Here is a 15,874-nt window from a genome sequence, read left to right as displayed (position 1 = left end):
TTATGAAATCACTTAAAATGTGGTTCTGTGACATCATTTCCTGGGATCAATCTTTCACGGTGCGTGCGTTGTTACCTGTCGAGTTCCGATAACTCATGTAATTGAATATAATTGGAGATATATATAGATAAAAAGGATGTTCTTGAACAAATTCAAACAAATTGTTTCAAAAAAATTACATCAATCATAATTCGAGTAGCCAATTACAAAGCATTGGTCAAAAGCAATTGTTGTACATTTGCCAGATTTAATATATTTAAACTGCTGAACTGCAACACTCTCCTTATAGGCTACCGTATGTATACGGCAATTCCATGATCACCACAGTGGGAAGTCAAATCATCTGAGCATTATTTTACGCGTCACTTTTTAAGACCTACCACACGACTGATAGCTCATGTCCCGGCTGCTCCCTTTGGGGGTGTAAACTCTCTCAGCTTGTGGCATGTCACATCTAGCCGTGTTCCATTTTCACAGCTGATGTCATTCCCACAGAGGGAGAAAAAAATTAATCTCTTAAACGGTTGACAATTTAGCTCGTCGAGACTTTTACACTTACAATTACTGGATTTACCAGCTGCACACACACATAAGTTGACCGCCGCCACCCATAACTTATACACGCACGGTCGCCAAAATTCCCCCCCCCCCCCCAATGATAATAGCTTGTATTTTAAATCGTACGATCATGTGTGCGTAGAAGTGAAAGGAAAACCAGGTGCCTGATTTGGGAATACATTCCAACATTCTGGATCAATCGGGTAAAAAAAAAACCCGGAATTCGGATTGATCATAAAAAGTGCGCCATCATGGGAAATCACATCCCTAATTTTACATCAACTCCACGAATTTTTTCCATCAAAAGTATTGTCATCACGCGGCGTCGTCGGGTTATTTCGCTTTCGTTAGCACCGAGAGGCATCCAGTTACTACGCGGCGGTCGTGTAAAAACCGTCTGAAAATCCTAAAACGCAAACTTGACATTGTCCTGCTGAGTCCACGGCCAATCGTAGCAAACCATCTTCACTGTACAGAAACAAAGCAGCCAGGCGGTGCATTGGCTGCTCCAGCCACTACCTTTGATGTACCATATAAGGCAGACCACAGCAGATGTTCACACGAACAGCGTGTAGAAATTGAGGAGCTTTACGCATGGCATGTACTGTAAGTGGCACGTGTTGTCTGTGTAGGTATGTATGTTGAACTTATTTTGCGCCGTACATAGGCAACCATGCTAATCGGAGGCGCGGGGGAAGGACAACAAACTAAACACAGTTCTAAAGAAATTATTTTCAATCTAGATTTAAAAGTGCATAGCTCCAGTAGCTTCCCAATATCAGAAGAGTGATCCAGACAGCCGCAGAAGCGCATCTGATCACGTGCCATGCGGTGGCCGTCTTTGTTCAATGGCTAACCAAAAGCCACTGCAAGGATGACTGGAGTTTTGCGTGATGGTTTATGCTCCTTGACGAGATTGTGGTTCATTTGCGGCAAGCACTTTGTGTGTAATGAGCGCGACCTCGTAATGTATCGTTGGGCAACCGGAAGCCAATGCAGCCCAGCGAGATCCGACACGGTGTCGCCCATGCGCCTAACGGTGCATTGCAGCCCTGTGGGTCACTTAAGAGCGCAGCAAAAAATGGTTTACTCTGCAGGCATCTAATGTCGTCTTATTGAGAAGCGTCATTGCACATGATGTTGGCGCGAGTTCACATCCTGCCTTTTTCTCCTGTTGGGAGTTTGTTTTTTGTTGTTGTTCACTTAGCTACTCCTTCCTGCCGAAACGTGCCGCACATAAATGTCAGGAGGGCGAGCGCATCGGTTGTCAGTCAGCGCCAGAGGTGGGACAAAGTCATTGTTATGCAAGTCCAAGTCGAGTCGCAAGTCATCAAATTCATGACTCGAGTCTGACTCGAGTCCAAGTCACATGACTCGAGTCCACATCTCATAGGTGGGACAAAGTCATTGTTATGCAAGTCCAAGTCGAGTCGCAAGTCATCAAATTCATGACTCGAGTCTGACTCGAGTCCAAGTCACATGACTCGAGTCCACACCTCTGGTCAGCGCGATGTCTCATTGCGTGCCACGAGTTGGGCACATTCACCGCATCACCCGCAGGTCGACGACGCGGACTGTGCCGCAGTCAGTCGCGTGTTGTCATGTGATCTGATAGTGGTGTTTTAAGCATCGCATTTTGAAGAGTCTTGATGGATTTGCCTTCGCACAAAGGAAGTACAGCTATAGTGGAAACAAAATGACACAAAAGCGGCTGGCATTATTAGGTATCCTCAGCTGTTCATTCGACGCCATTCCTGCAGTTAAAGAACGACTGAGCACTTACCATCATGCGAGCCATCTCCGTGGTGGGAGCCCTGCTCTGGACAGGCTGACACGGATGTCCACAGCACCTGGAATTAGAAGAACATGTGCACATCATCATCATCATTCAGAAGCCATGTGGGTTTGTTGGTATGCCAGCGATGCTTGAGCAATCAACTCTCTCCACTTCCCATAGTCATTTGCAACTTGCGCAACGCAATGTATGCCACCGGGGCTCTCTGTTCCGCAACCGGTTTTTTTCCCCTCCACATTTACAAACGTGTGTTTAGCATATTTGGCTGCGATACATTTCCACTTCGTTGAGCTATCATTCGTGATGGCCAAGTCGCTTCTGAAAAAGAGCTACATCGCTCAGTGGTACCTTACCTTGTAAAAAATAAAAAAAAGTTTATAGTTTACCTAGCTGCTCCATGGTCAACCCCTCTCACTCATCCCTACGGCTGGGCCCTGCAGGGCGGGATTGGAAAGTGCATCTGGTCTTAGAGCAACATTGCCCAAGCCATTGTAGCTTCCTCCTCTTTTGTACTGGCCAGTCATGGTGATTTATTTTGATTTATTTTATACCTACGTGACTTTACCGAAAGAACCAAACAGTATGGCCAGTCATAGTTTGTGTACACTCAACCCCCCCCCCCCGCCCCCCCCACATTTTTTAAGTCACTCCCCCCCCTCAAATTGACAATTGATTGTGACTTATGTTTTCCCAGGGCTTCTTAGAATACAAATGTCTTACACGATGACTGATCAACAAAGGCTGGCTACCGTTTGTATCAGAAGCTTGTGCCCAGACGTTAAAACATTCTTATTGAACGAGCATCCTGGCATATGTGGGCAAACGTCCAATTTAGCATTCACACACTTTCAGGTGAGGCAGCCAGTGGCTCTGATAAACGTGACAAAATTGTTCAATAACTCATAACAATCTTCTCGTCTTGAGTTACTCGTAGAGTTGGCACCATAGCGTATTCATTGGGGATATGAATCATTCGGGATATGAATCATAAGATAGGTTGTGTAAAGTGATGGTTGTACATTCGAAGATGACTAATTCATACTCTTTGGTTCTTTCGGTAAAGTAGCGTAGGTATAAAATAAAATACTTTTTTTTATATAAAAAAATAAAAAATGATTTTGTTTTATTTTTAAATCACGACGTTTCGGAAGCAACACAAGCTTCCGTCACTAACACACGCTGGTACGACCCAGTACCTCAAGGCTACCGAAGCCTTGGGTCGTACCAGCGTGTGTTAGTCGCACAGTCAACTCGTTGGAAATGTTGAACTTTGACTCCTCTCTCACCATCACCCCGCACCCCCCGACCGCCCCCTGCTTCTCCTCCCTGGCTCCTCCCCCCCTTCTTGCCCGTATATATAATATCTTGTTACGAACGACTCTTGTCCACTACAGTAATTGTATTTCTTGCTGTGGGTTTCCCACCTGATGACGGAAGCTTGTGTTGCTTCCGAAACGTCGTGATTTTAAAAATGTTTTTTATTTAATTTTTTATAAAAAAAAGTTTTTTCTTTTATTTTATACCTACGTGACTTTACCGAAAGAACCAAAGAGTATGGAACATTGCAGTCACGAAAACTTAAGAACCACGACTAATTCACTCCCGACAATTATAATCATTTACGTTGTTAATCTGATTACCGGCCTTTTGTCATGCATTCATTTTACGTCCGAGTACATAACTATTCTATTTGCAGCGTTATATTAAACGCAAATATTTTGGAAGAATTGTTTTCATTCAGCCTCTACGTGTCGCATGCTGTCTGCACACGTTAGTGTTATAAAACATTATCACATGACATTGCAATCAGCAAATTTGCCACAAATTATATGCACGCTTTCTGTTGTCAATAAATGCCTTATCTTTAATGTTTTTCTCTCTCAATTATGAAGTAATGTGCAGCTTGTAATAGCCTGTATCATAATTACAGAAAGGGCCATTGCTTATGAACATCAGACAGTTAACCAACAATGGTTCAAGCAAGCTTGGCTGCGAATGAGACACCGGGTGTCAAAACCGGTCCAGAGACTTGCCCATGTTGAACCAATATTGCCGATGAAGATCCACTCCCAGAAAGCCGTTTTTCCAGATGGCTTGTGCAAACAAAATATATTTTCTTAATGTGGAGGGCCAAACACGAGAAGGAGGCATCATTTATTTTGCATTATGGATATATCGGTATAAAAATACGGATTGTAAGTTAAGAGTAACCTGGTATGGGTTAATTAAAACAATTGGGGTCTAATTATCGGATTTATCCTGTGCCTTGAATTGTTTATTACATGAGAATAGGTTTTCCCCTTTTTTGCGGCAACAAAACAGTTGTGTTAAGATGTTAAAACACCAAACTAAACCCTTTAACAAGGAATCACGTCTGCATTAACCACAATACTTGTGGTCAGAATGCAAACAAAAACATCCTCTGGTCTAACACCGTTTGAGACTAGCCTCGAAAGAAAGCTATCTCTGGTGTGGACCAATCAGTTTCAAAGACAATGCATATATTATCAGAGTATGTTTTTTGTTTGCATTCTGACCACAAGCATTGTGGTTAAAGCAGACATGATTCCTTGTAAAAGGTTTCGGTTTGGTGTTTTAACGTCTTAACACCTGTTTTGTTGCCAGAAAAAAGGGGAAAACCTATTCTCATATTTTGGTACTGGCAAAGGAGGTCCCATGATGTTTATTACGTGTTTCTATGTATTTGTGTCAAGGTCTTTTCTCTAGGACAGTCGGGCTCTGCTAAGCGTAGAATTTGGCTCTGCCAGCCAAGTGTTTGATCGCGTGCCACATTCCATTAAAGTGACCTCATGGCCTCAGCACAGCATTCTTCTGTTATTTATTTTACTTTTCCCTCCATTAAGACTTCGTTAGCCTCTTTCTCTGCATGTAGCAAGTTTTTGTTGTTGCAAAGGATCCACTGTTGTTTTTATAAAAAAAAACTTTATTTGGAACAGGTTGCCTATTTCAGTCAAGACGATTTTACAGAGAGGTTTACATCTCCCCTGAAGGGATAAAGTTGGCAGGGCACATCTGTGGCATCCCGTGGGTGCACAAGATGTCCACATACAGTACTGTCTCAACAAGGTGAACGTGAAGGAGTGTTCAGTTGATAAGATACACTCCCAGAAACCTGCTTTAGCCGATGGGTTGTGATGAGCACGACGCTTCGCGACCATCTCCGGCGACCCGAGTTTGATTCCCGCTCACGGCCACCACCAACACCAAGTGACAATTATTTACGCCGGTTCTGGGCCTCCCCTAGGTCGACTCGGCCTTAAATGAGCACCTGGTGCGGGTGTGTAAACATCGCGACGATGGAGACAAAGGCGGCCGGGCGTGGTGTTGGCCACCCACCCCCTCGTGTACCGTGCCAGCACTTGCCCCCAACAGTCCGTTAAGGCTACACGGGGGACCTTTGTCTTTTTACGCATTGAGTTTAAAGCAATTGCAGTGGATCATCGCCTGAAGACGGACGCTTGTGTTGCGACCGAAACGTCGTGTTCTTTTATTATTTTTTCTATCTACGAGACTTTACCGAAAGAACCAGAGACTATGCAATTGCAGTTGTGCGCTTCAATAGTTAATTATTTTTCGATTTAAAGTTTTCGTGACTGCTGGGATTCATCTTCTTGGTTCTTTCGGTAAAGTCACGTAGAAGGGAAATAATACAATAATAAAAATAAAACATAATAAAATAATTCTCACGACGTTTCGGCCACAACGCAAGCAGCCGTCCTCAGGTGAAGAACAGGTCTGTCGGAAAGACAGCGTCTGAATGATTATTTTATTATTTCCCTTCTACGTGACTTTACCGAAAGAACCAAGAAGATAGTTAATTATTCTATCACAGTATATCGATTTTTCAGGGAGAAACAATCACGGAAACTTAAATTTTCCCCCCGCCAAAGTAAAATGTTAACTTTAAAGCAATTTGAATCTTCAGTGTGAATTTTTTTTTTAAACTGCGTTCTAACTTAAATGTAACGTAGAGTATTTGAAATAAATACCGCGACGTTCTATGGCATAGTTACATTTAACACAACTTGACGAAGCGACCCTCCCTCCTTAACACAAGTAGACATTTCTACGTCTTTATTTGAACCCTAGCATCGGTGACCTGTTGACCGCACTGTCCGTTACGAAGCGCAAAGTACGCAAGGCAAACACGGCAAAGTGTTCCACATGGCTGATCTTGTCAACATCTGGGAGGCTAAAGCAGGGTTGTTTTTTTAAAGCCCGGAATCGTGCTCAAATTGGGCGACCACCATGCACAACAGGTGCTATAGGCTGCGGGGGCTACACAGTGGGCAGTGGATGCGTGGGTTCAACGAAAATCCCATTAAATTTCGATTTAAAGCTTTCGTGACTGCAGGGATTCATCTTCTTGGTTCTATCGGTAAAGTCACGTAGAAGGGAAATAATAAAATAATAAAAATAAAACATAATAAAACAATTCTCACGACGTTTCGGCCACAACGCAAGCAGCCGTCCTCAGGTGAAGAACAGGTCTGTCGGAAAGACAGTCTGGGTCAAATCAAGTCAGACGCTGTCTTTCCGACAGACCTGTTCTTCACCTGAGGACGGCTGCTTGCGTTGTGGCCGAAACGTCGTGAGAATTGTATTTTATTATGTTTTATTTTTATTATTTTATTATTTCCCTTCTACGTGACTTTACCGAAAGAACCAAGAAGAGGAAAATCCCATTGCTTCCTCACTCGACCCTTACGTAGTGGCTACCCGCATGCGCCAACCCAATCTGGTGCAGTGCGGTCAAGCAATCATTGCCGAGCCCTCACGGAATTGAGACCTACACAGCTCGTGTTTTGTGTTTTACGAATAACAATACAATTTAATGCGATTTCTATGTTTTTCTCTCCGTTTGTAAACAACTTTCTGAGCTTTTGAACCGTCGAGTTTCCCCTTGCAAAAGAACTATGATCTTGAATGGGGTCTCATCTGGTTAAACTGAAGCCTCTATGTATATGTACGCTGAACTTCTTTCGCACCGTACGTAGCCAACCGTGCTAATCGCAGGTGCAGGAAAGAGTGAGAGAACTGAATTGATTATTCAATTGATTTGGTTCTATCGGTAAAGTCACGTAGAAAGAAAATTTATTAAATAATAATCGAATACGACGTTTCAATTGCAACACAAGCAACCATCATCAGGTACGAATTAATGAGAAAACAAACATAGCAAACTTAGAAATACAATGCAATACAACCTAGAGAGTCGGCTAACTCAACAGTCAACATCCTACCCGGTTGATTAACGTTCTTCCACGTAGGTATTTTTATACATACGTGACTTTACCGAAAGAACCAAAGAGTATGGATCCCTGCAGTCACGAAAACTTCAAATCTAGATTGTGCAGCACATTCATTATATGTTCATAATAGTGCGGAGAAATATCTTTCAACTTAAACCAAAAAATTATAATTGTGTATGCTCACCATCCATAATAACATTAATTATATATCAGGCAATGCAAATACTGTATAAGCAAAGTCCGTTCTGTGTATGCACATATACATAAAAATGTCCATCAGCCTATTGTCTTTAGAGACCAATTTTATCAGGTAGCACTCTGGACAAGCTTAGACCTTCTTGGTCTTATCAGCAGTCAGGCCAGTGGCGACTCCTGCAAAATCTCTCAGGGGGGGCAAATGTCTGGATGATTTATAAGGATAAGGTCCACCCATGCAAAGGATAAATTAACAGCTTAAGCATGTTAATGCAACTTCATTTCTTTAATATTAATGAAAAATAAAGTGACTCTTACAATACATCTTGTTTGTTTCTATACTCACTATTAATACAATCCACTCAAGTTTATTTTATTAAAGATTCCATTAGGTGGCGACAAATAATATTGTTGGATGAAACGTGCTTACGTATGATGACGTAAGCACGTTAGTGCGAGCCCTCCCGGAAGCCATAGAGAATGCATTGCAGCGCCCCCCGTTCGAAAAAAAACATCTTTGAATGTAAGTCTATGGGACCACTCGGGGCGATTCTCAGCTGGAGGGAAATCGCCCAAAAAGAGGCGGTACTCCACAGAACGTGACATGACGCTGATTGGACTATATCCAGAGGCACAGTGACGGCTAGCATGACTCTGTGGTTGAATGACATTGGTGGTGCGTCGCCCAGTCGCCATAATGAAGAAACCGCCCCTGAGTCAGGCTTGTAACACAAATGCTGCTGGATTATGAGATATTATCGGCAAGAACATTCCGTGTAAAATATGGGAACCCTGTTCAATGCAAAAGCAATAGCATAAGGAAACTCATGATTTGTTGTGGAGCATTCATCGTGATTCTCGTCCATGGTCAATTAACTGCTGGATGAAGGCCACTTGAATCCGCTACCACCATCCACCATCCTGCTGCAATAGTATTACTAACACTGGTCAACACACTTTTTCTGGAATAAGGTATTCCAACGGTTTTAATGTAATTTTGGGGTGCTGATTCCAAATCTGTCATCAGCTTTTGTCTATCACATCAGGTTTTTGAGATATCAAATATTGCATTTTCAATCAAAACTGCAGAAGAAAAATATTAAATAAATGTGGATATCTACATAAAATGATATTATAAACACACTATCCTAGAAATACAGCACCATATTTTAACACTAAAGCAGTCACTGACTCGCAACAACTTGCAATCATAAGTGGCAGAGTTAATTTCGGGTAAAATCAATGAAAATGGGGTATGCCGATAGCATAAAATGAGATGTGATAGAGCAAATCTGAGATCAGATTTGGAATCAGCACCCTAAAATTAGTCTAAAACAGCTGCAAAAGTCCAGGCCAGAAAAAAATGTTTTTTTTGTTGACCAGTGTAATTAACCAGGCACCTGCGCATGAACTGATTCTATCGGTGGAGCATTGAGCATTATATTAAAAACTAAACGAAAAACTACTTTTGTTATTTTACCAGGTAAGACCCACTGAGCTATGGAGCTCTCTTCCAGAAGTAACAAATGATAGCTCAACAAAGTGGATTATCACGTTGAAATGTATAGCAGCCAAATACAGTACTGTAAACGCATGTTCATTCCAAATGTGGAGGGTAAAACCCAAGGACGCGGAGAAAAATCAATACAAACGATAAACATACAGCAAGCATCAGGGTCGGGATCGAACCTACGATCTCCTGTATACCGGGCGAGTCTGCGTCCTTATATGTTGGTTATCATGACGGCTTTTTGCAGGGCCTCTCTTTGAATGTGTCTGAAAGGAGCTCCTGGGTGTCATGATCGTAGGCGCTGGAAGTGAGGAGTTCTGCCTAGCTGATCACTCAACCCGCTCCCAAATGCCACCACAAGCAGTAAGGTTTGTGGTCGTTGCATTGTAAATTAACAGTGTAATACCAACATCTGTGAATGATTAAACAAGTCAATGAATAACCAGCGACTGTACGTCTAAATATTGTTGTAATTATAATATTAAAAAAATAACTTTGCAGTCTATGTTTTAAAAATCATCTTTAAGAAGTTATCTTGGCACACGTGTCAAGTAACATTGTGGATTTTCCACTTTTGATGTTTAAACAAGGCACGAAGCGGTTTGAGCCTTCACGACACTGTTATCTACATTTGAAAAAGTATGGGTTAGTAACACACCCTTGTTCTACAAGAAGGCACAAAAATGTCCTCTCGTAGAACAAGGCTGCATTGTAAGAAAGACATTTTTATATTAAACATTCTTTTGTGATACTGCATCGGCAATGGTGCATAATAACACTCAGCAAAATATCAGAAGTGTCATTGCACTAAACACTGTTTGTTACTATGTATTTAGGTCAGTGCTTGAGTAAGTGTTATTTGTAGATTGCATGCCAATTCAGTTTATTGTTTTGGTGCAACAATATTCTTCACAAGGAAGGAGCATCTGTGAAGTGCTCTATGTAATAGTTTCGGTGTTCAGATATTCATCTATGAAGTTATTTATATAATAGTTTCGGCGTTCAGATATTCATCTGCTGGCATTGAACTCTGGCCAAATGTTTACTTTGTGCATTGCATGATCAATTATTTTAAATGTTCTACATTACTTGGATTGTGGGTTTTTTAAATCTCAAAATCACTGCCAATATTAAATGAACATAGAATCTATAAAAGCACACAGTGGCTTGATTTAAACACTGCCCTTGTGTACACTAACAAATTACCCACTGGCATTACGTTCAAATACTTAATTTGAATGACGTTTTGTATGTGCAGTAGATTTTTCTGTTTTTATGACGGTACATTATTGTCAAAACACCGCGGCATATTTCTACATCACAGCTCTTGATGATCACCTTTGACCCAGATAAAATAAGATACAGTACTGTATAGCAAGGAATCATACAATTCATTTTCTTATTCTATACGTAGCATTCGTATTACTATATACGTACGTGTTCTATGTAATTCTTTGCAAATAATTCTCACGCAAAAAAAACATAACACTAAATTACCTGCAAAATAAAAAATGCATTCCAACTCAACTCAGATGGCAGCAACGTCTAAACAAGCTGCGCCTAAAATGGCCACGTAACAAAAAGAAGAGAAACACAAACATTCAGCCCAGTATTGAGGTTTATGCAAACCCACCTGCACAGCAAGCAGACTTAGCATCCACAGCAAGGGGCCTGTGCGTTGGCCCTGCATGTCTCCGCTGGGCTGGCGACGGCTGTTGTTCGGACAAAAGCGGCGCTGCTTTCAGACCCCGCGACTTCCACAAATAGTCGACGGTGGAGCGAGCGTGCGCGTTCGCGGGTCACCCCACCGCGTGAAGTGAGCAAGGGACACTCCCTGGCATTGCTTATAGGGCCCCGTGCCCCTCCGTGACATCACCTACCCAGCCCTGCGCTGAAACCCACGCCCTGTGGTAAAAAAAACCTGCGTCCTCCCCCAACCTACACCACCACCACCACACCCACCCACCCCCTTGTCAGAGATAATAGCCCCAACTGCTGTCCCCCACCAAATATAAAACCATTCCACCCTTACGCGCAAGCCCGTCCTCACGCCGCCCGTGACAAACTTCTCTGAGGACACACATACTGCACATTATTGACAAACAGCAGCGAAGGTCGTTCGTTGTGGGCCATCATCATCATCAGCCATGGTCCTATCGGTAGCTGGATGACGGCCTTCTCAAGCCGTAACAATCCCACCCGTCTCCTGCACACACGGCCTATGCAGAATCGGAAAATGTATTCGTGCAGAAGGAATCCGATGAGCAATGAAGCTCTTTTTTTCACACGTCCAATCGACATTATTTCCCCTCCATTGCCGTGGCGGGCGTGAGTTCTCGTCCACCGAGCGTCATCTGATTCGGGCGACATGCCCCTGCTCAAACCACACTTGCTCTTCCAAAACAGCTCAATGCCGTCCCGCAGCGTAAATCCACGTGTGCGCCTTCACGCTCTTAATTTGCGCACTTTTCAGCTTTTGTTCCATCAAATGTTTCAATGACCGTGTTTTTCTGTTCCGCTCACACACCCCACATTATCGCTGTCACGTCGCACTCTGTACCCACACCACCACGCCCAGAAAGTTGCCTCCGATGTTGCTTTCTTGATTGAGAAGCCCCCCGTTTTAATTCCTTGCACCAGGAGCGCGCATGCCAACCGTTCTACTGCGTCCGCTGAACATCGGCTCCAGTGGCCTTGATGGGACCGATGGACGTTGATGTGTAAAGTGACACTTGCCATGAATATCCTATGGCCACGCATTAGACCTGGCATTATACTGGGAGGAACCCACTGGTTCCACCAGCCCACAGGGGATTATTGTGTCCATCCGTCCGTCGTGCAGGGAGGGGCTGGGTAGGGAGGGAGGGGCTGGGTGGGGAGGGTGGGGGGCTGGGTGGGAAGGGGCTGGTCACCCCGTGGTGCCCTTATAAAACTCAACGTTTAACCTACTCACGCCGGCTTGTGCCCGCCCTCACAATCGGGCATATTTGCGGAATACACCACGCCGCCGTTGACCCTGGTCAATGACCGAGCAACCCAACGTTCCTACCAGCTCCCTCCGCAGGACAATGTGTTAGAAGCCTGCCCCATTTGTGCGTTAACAACTCTTACTCCACCGCTTCCACCGTCCCCGACCCCGCACGAAACTCAACGTCGACGTGGGAGAAACCCGCAGAGTCCTCTTCGGGTCTACCGTCTTCACATGGCCACACCACATATCACACGCACACACGCACGAGCACTCCTTGAACTCCATCCCATACCAAAAATATGCAGCGAACAGCAATATTCTATAAATACTATCGATGCTCCTCTCCGACTGTCCTCAGACACCGAGTTATGCACGGCACGTGATCAAACAGACATGTGTTGGTGCATGGCGTGGGACTGTTGTTTATATTTTTGCAAATGGCATTAACTGGACCGATACGAGGCGGGAGCGGTGGCGCTTTGGTTGGCACACTGTGCTACGAACCGTGCGCAACTGAGTTTGATGCTGGGCTACAGCTCACAGCAGTGGCGAGCGGTGAAAAGGTGTATCTCTGCGTAGCCAGATGGAACCAGATGTGGTGCGTGTGGTAATGCACAACACAGACAAAGACAAAGATCCCCCTGTCGAGCCTTCACAGACTGTTGGGGACGAGTGCCGTCAGCGAGCACCTATGGGGCCGTCCATAAATGACGTCATGCGATTTTGGACGATTTTTGACCCCCCCCACCTCGTCACAAGGCGTCACAAAAAGTCAGACCCCCCCCTCAAGTATGACGTCACAAAGCTCTGCCCCCCCCCCCAAAACCATATTTCCATTTTGAAAATAAAGCATGCTTCAAATCGCTTTAAACTATTGTCATTGTAGTGCGTATTTAATGTGGCGCTGCACTCTGATGTTTTAGGAGTGTTGTTATAACAATTAGTGTTATAACAATTCCATATTTATTTAAAGTTGCTCATTTGATGTGACGTCACATTTCCCAACCCCCCCCCCCCCTCTTCACACATCGTCACAAATGTCTGACCCCCCCCCCCCTCTAGGTGCGTGACGTCATTTATGGACGGCCCCTATGAAGGCCGGCACGGCGATATTTCCACACCACACCAGGTGCTCATTCGAGGCCGAGTCGACCTAGGGGAGGTCCGGAACCGGTTCAGATAATTGTCACTGTGGTGTTGATGGCCGTGAGCGGGAATCGAACTCGGGTGGTCCCTGGGTTCGTAGCGCAGCGCGCTAACCACTGTAGGGGTGTTAGAGAGAGAGCCCGTTATGCATGGCAGCCTATGGTAAACAAACACAGTAGGCGGGGCTACATGTGTGCACAAGCAGGTGCCCTCTGCGACGTCCGCGCCAGACACCCTGGGGGGTCGATTCGGTCGTTATGATCCCCCGGGGCCCCACCCCTCAGGGAGGGGTTGGGTATAAAAGGGGATTGTATCGAAGGGCTCGGGAGTGATGTTTAGCTAAAGAAGAGGAGGCGGAAGACGTCTGAGATAGAGCCCTGGACTCCCCCTGGTACGCCGTCCTTATCAGGACCGCGCAGGCTCGAGCCAGTGGCGTGGTACCAGAGCCAGAGCCAGTGCTGGTCTGGACTCTGGGTACCGGGCCCGACTGACCAGTGTCGGGCCAAGATAGCCTCCCCTAGCCCATTAGTGGAGGACTCAGAGGCAGGCTAGGGTTAGCTAGAGAGGTGTGTCCTCAGATAGACGGGTGAGGGGGCCGATACCCCCTCAAATGTGTATGTCACAACGTTGGTGTTAAATAAACCAGTGTGCCTCCAACTCCGGTGTGAACGAGTCGTGAGCGTTACTACATCTGGCGTCAGAAGTGAAACAAAGTACGAACATGGATACACGCCGGACGACTCGAGTCGGAGTACCAGGGGCGGAGGACACCGCTGCAGTCGGAGGGCCCGAGATGGCTGAAGATGCCATCGAGCAGCCGGGGCTGGGTGCATCCACGCCACAGCAGCTGGAGGAAGGGGAGCCGTCGACGGAGGGGCTGAGGCAGGCGCACGCGAAGCTGGCCGAGCTGCTGTACGCCGCAGCCGCCATGCTCGACAACATCACGCGGCTGGGGGCTGCGGGACCGCCACGAGGCGACAGCAGCCAACGACCACAGCGCCTTCCCGCCTTTTCAACGGAGCAACATTTTGAAACTCCCGCCATCGCCGCAGCTGCTGTTGAGGGCGTGGCCGCTCTAAGCATCGCGTCCAACGGCGGGAGTACAGTGCCTGCCGCGTCACCACGGGTGCGACCGGCGATGCCATCGCTGGTTCGTGCCGACGCTGAGTTGAGTGAGGCGGACGAGGGAGTGCGTTCTTCCTCTGCAGCCGCTGCCTTACATCAGCGGCTACCTCCACTCAAGGAATTTGTGGGCGAGGATGGCGACTGGGGCGGCTTCCAGCGGCGCTTCCTCGCTCACCAGGAGATGGCACAGTGGACAGACGCCGAGGCTCTCCGCGCGCTGCCAGCACTTCTCGACAGCGACGCCCTCGCCACTCTAACATCGGCTTCGAAGGAGAGGCGCTCCACGCTGCGGAAGGCGATGCAGGTGCTGTCGGCGGTATATGGTCCACCATCGGACTGTCGCCAACTCTTTTACGATCGCCAGCGGGGGACGAAGGAGTCGCCCCTGGCGTACCGCACAAGCCTCCTGGCACTGGCGAAGGAGGCCTTTCCACGAATGGATGACCAGGGTGTCGACGCCATGGTGACAGAGAAGATACTTTTGCTGGCGGACGACTTAGACATCGTCATTGTCGCACAGGACGATGCAGAGATGTGCTCCCTCCAAGCGGCCCGTCTCCTCCACGCAAACCTGTCCTCTCAACGACGGAAGGCCAGCAAGGCGGCGAGCGGGCGCGCCGTCGCTGCGGCCACCCTCCCGGCGGAAGAGGTTTGCGCCATCAACCATCAACGGCAGCACGGAGCGGGAGCGCGGGAGGACCGGGCCGGTTCAAGCCGTCTACAACGTCCATCGTCGCCACCAGCGCTTCCACGCTGTTATAACTGCGGCATCCGGGGCCACGTCGCCTCGGGGTGCCGCTCTCCTCGGCAGCGCGGAACGACACCTCAGCGGGACGCCGGCCCTCGTCACAAGCTCCACCATCATAATCCGGCGAGTCGCGGCACCCCTCATGTTTGGCCCACGCACACGCCCGTCACACACTCGAACACCGCAGCGAAGGGGGGGCAAATATCGCGTACCATGGCACCAACACGCACCGCTCTGGGTACTCACATTGAACCCAGCCAGTGGTCCGTGTTGGCCCATCGGGTTGTAGCCGCGTCATCGGGGTCGTCGGCCGTTGTGGGTCACATCGATGGGGTCGAGGTGCGCATCCTGGTCGATACAGGAGCATCGGCGACCATTATTTCGGAGTTGATTTATAACATTCTCCCTGCCCAGAGCCGTCCTTTGATGCCTGTTAATGTGCCATTCTTTGCTGCTAACGGGGGTTCACTTGGCATCATCGGACAAATTCGAGCCCAAATTTGTGTCGGGGATATTAAATTATCTGGGCCGATTTTTGTTTCCTCCTCGCTGG

General features: G+C 46.6%; 1 protein-coding gene across 2 annotated transcripts in view; it reads right to left on the bottom strand.

The window, feature by feature from the left end:
* The window catches only part of LOC144728618 (B-cadherin-like), a 45,824-nt gene extending 34,659 nt beyond the window's left edge, over positions 1–11,165 (bottom strand). Inside the window, exons 1-2 of one of the 2 annotated variants that reach the window (XM_078608171.1) lie at positions 10,965–11,165; positions 2,342–2,408 (exon numbers count right to left, since the gene is read on the bottom strand). In XM_078608171.1, the coding sequence (XP_078464297.1) occupies positions 2,342–2,408; positions 10,965–11,021 (124 nt within the window). In that variant the 5' untranslated portion in view covers positions 11,022–11,165. The remainder of the gene's footprint in view (positions 1–2,341; positions 2,409–10,964) is intronic. The other variant, XM_078608169.1, reaches the window with a different exon arrangement.
* Between the last annotated feature and the right edge of the window lie 4,709 nt (positions 11,166–15,874).

The sequence above is a fragment of the Lampetra planeri genome, chromosome 29 (assembly GCF_965212315.1).
Source record: "Lampetra planeri chromosome 29, kcLamPlan1.2.h2, whole genome shotgun sequence".
NCBI classification, from domain to species: Eukaryota; Metazoa; Chordata; class Hyperoartia; order Petromyzontiformes; family Petromyzontidae; genus Lampetra; species Lampetra planeri.
This window is presented reverse-complemented; position numbering and strand designations above follow the sequence as displayed.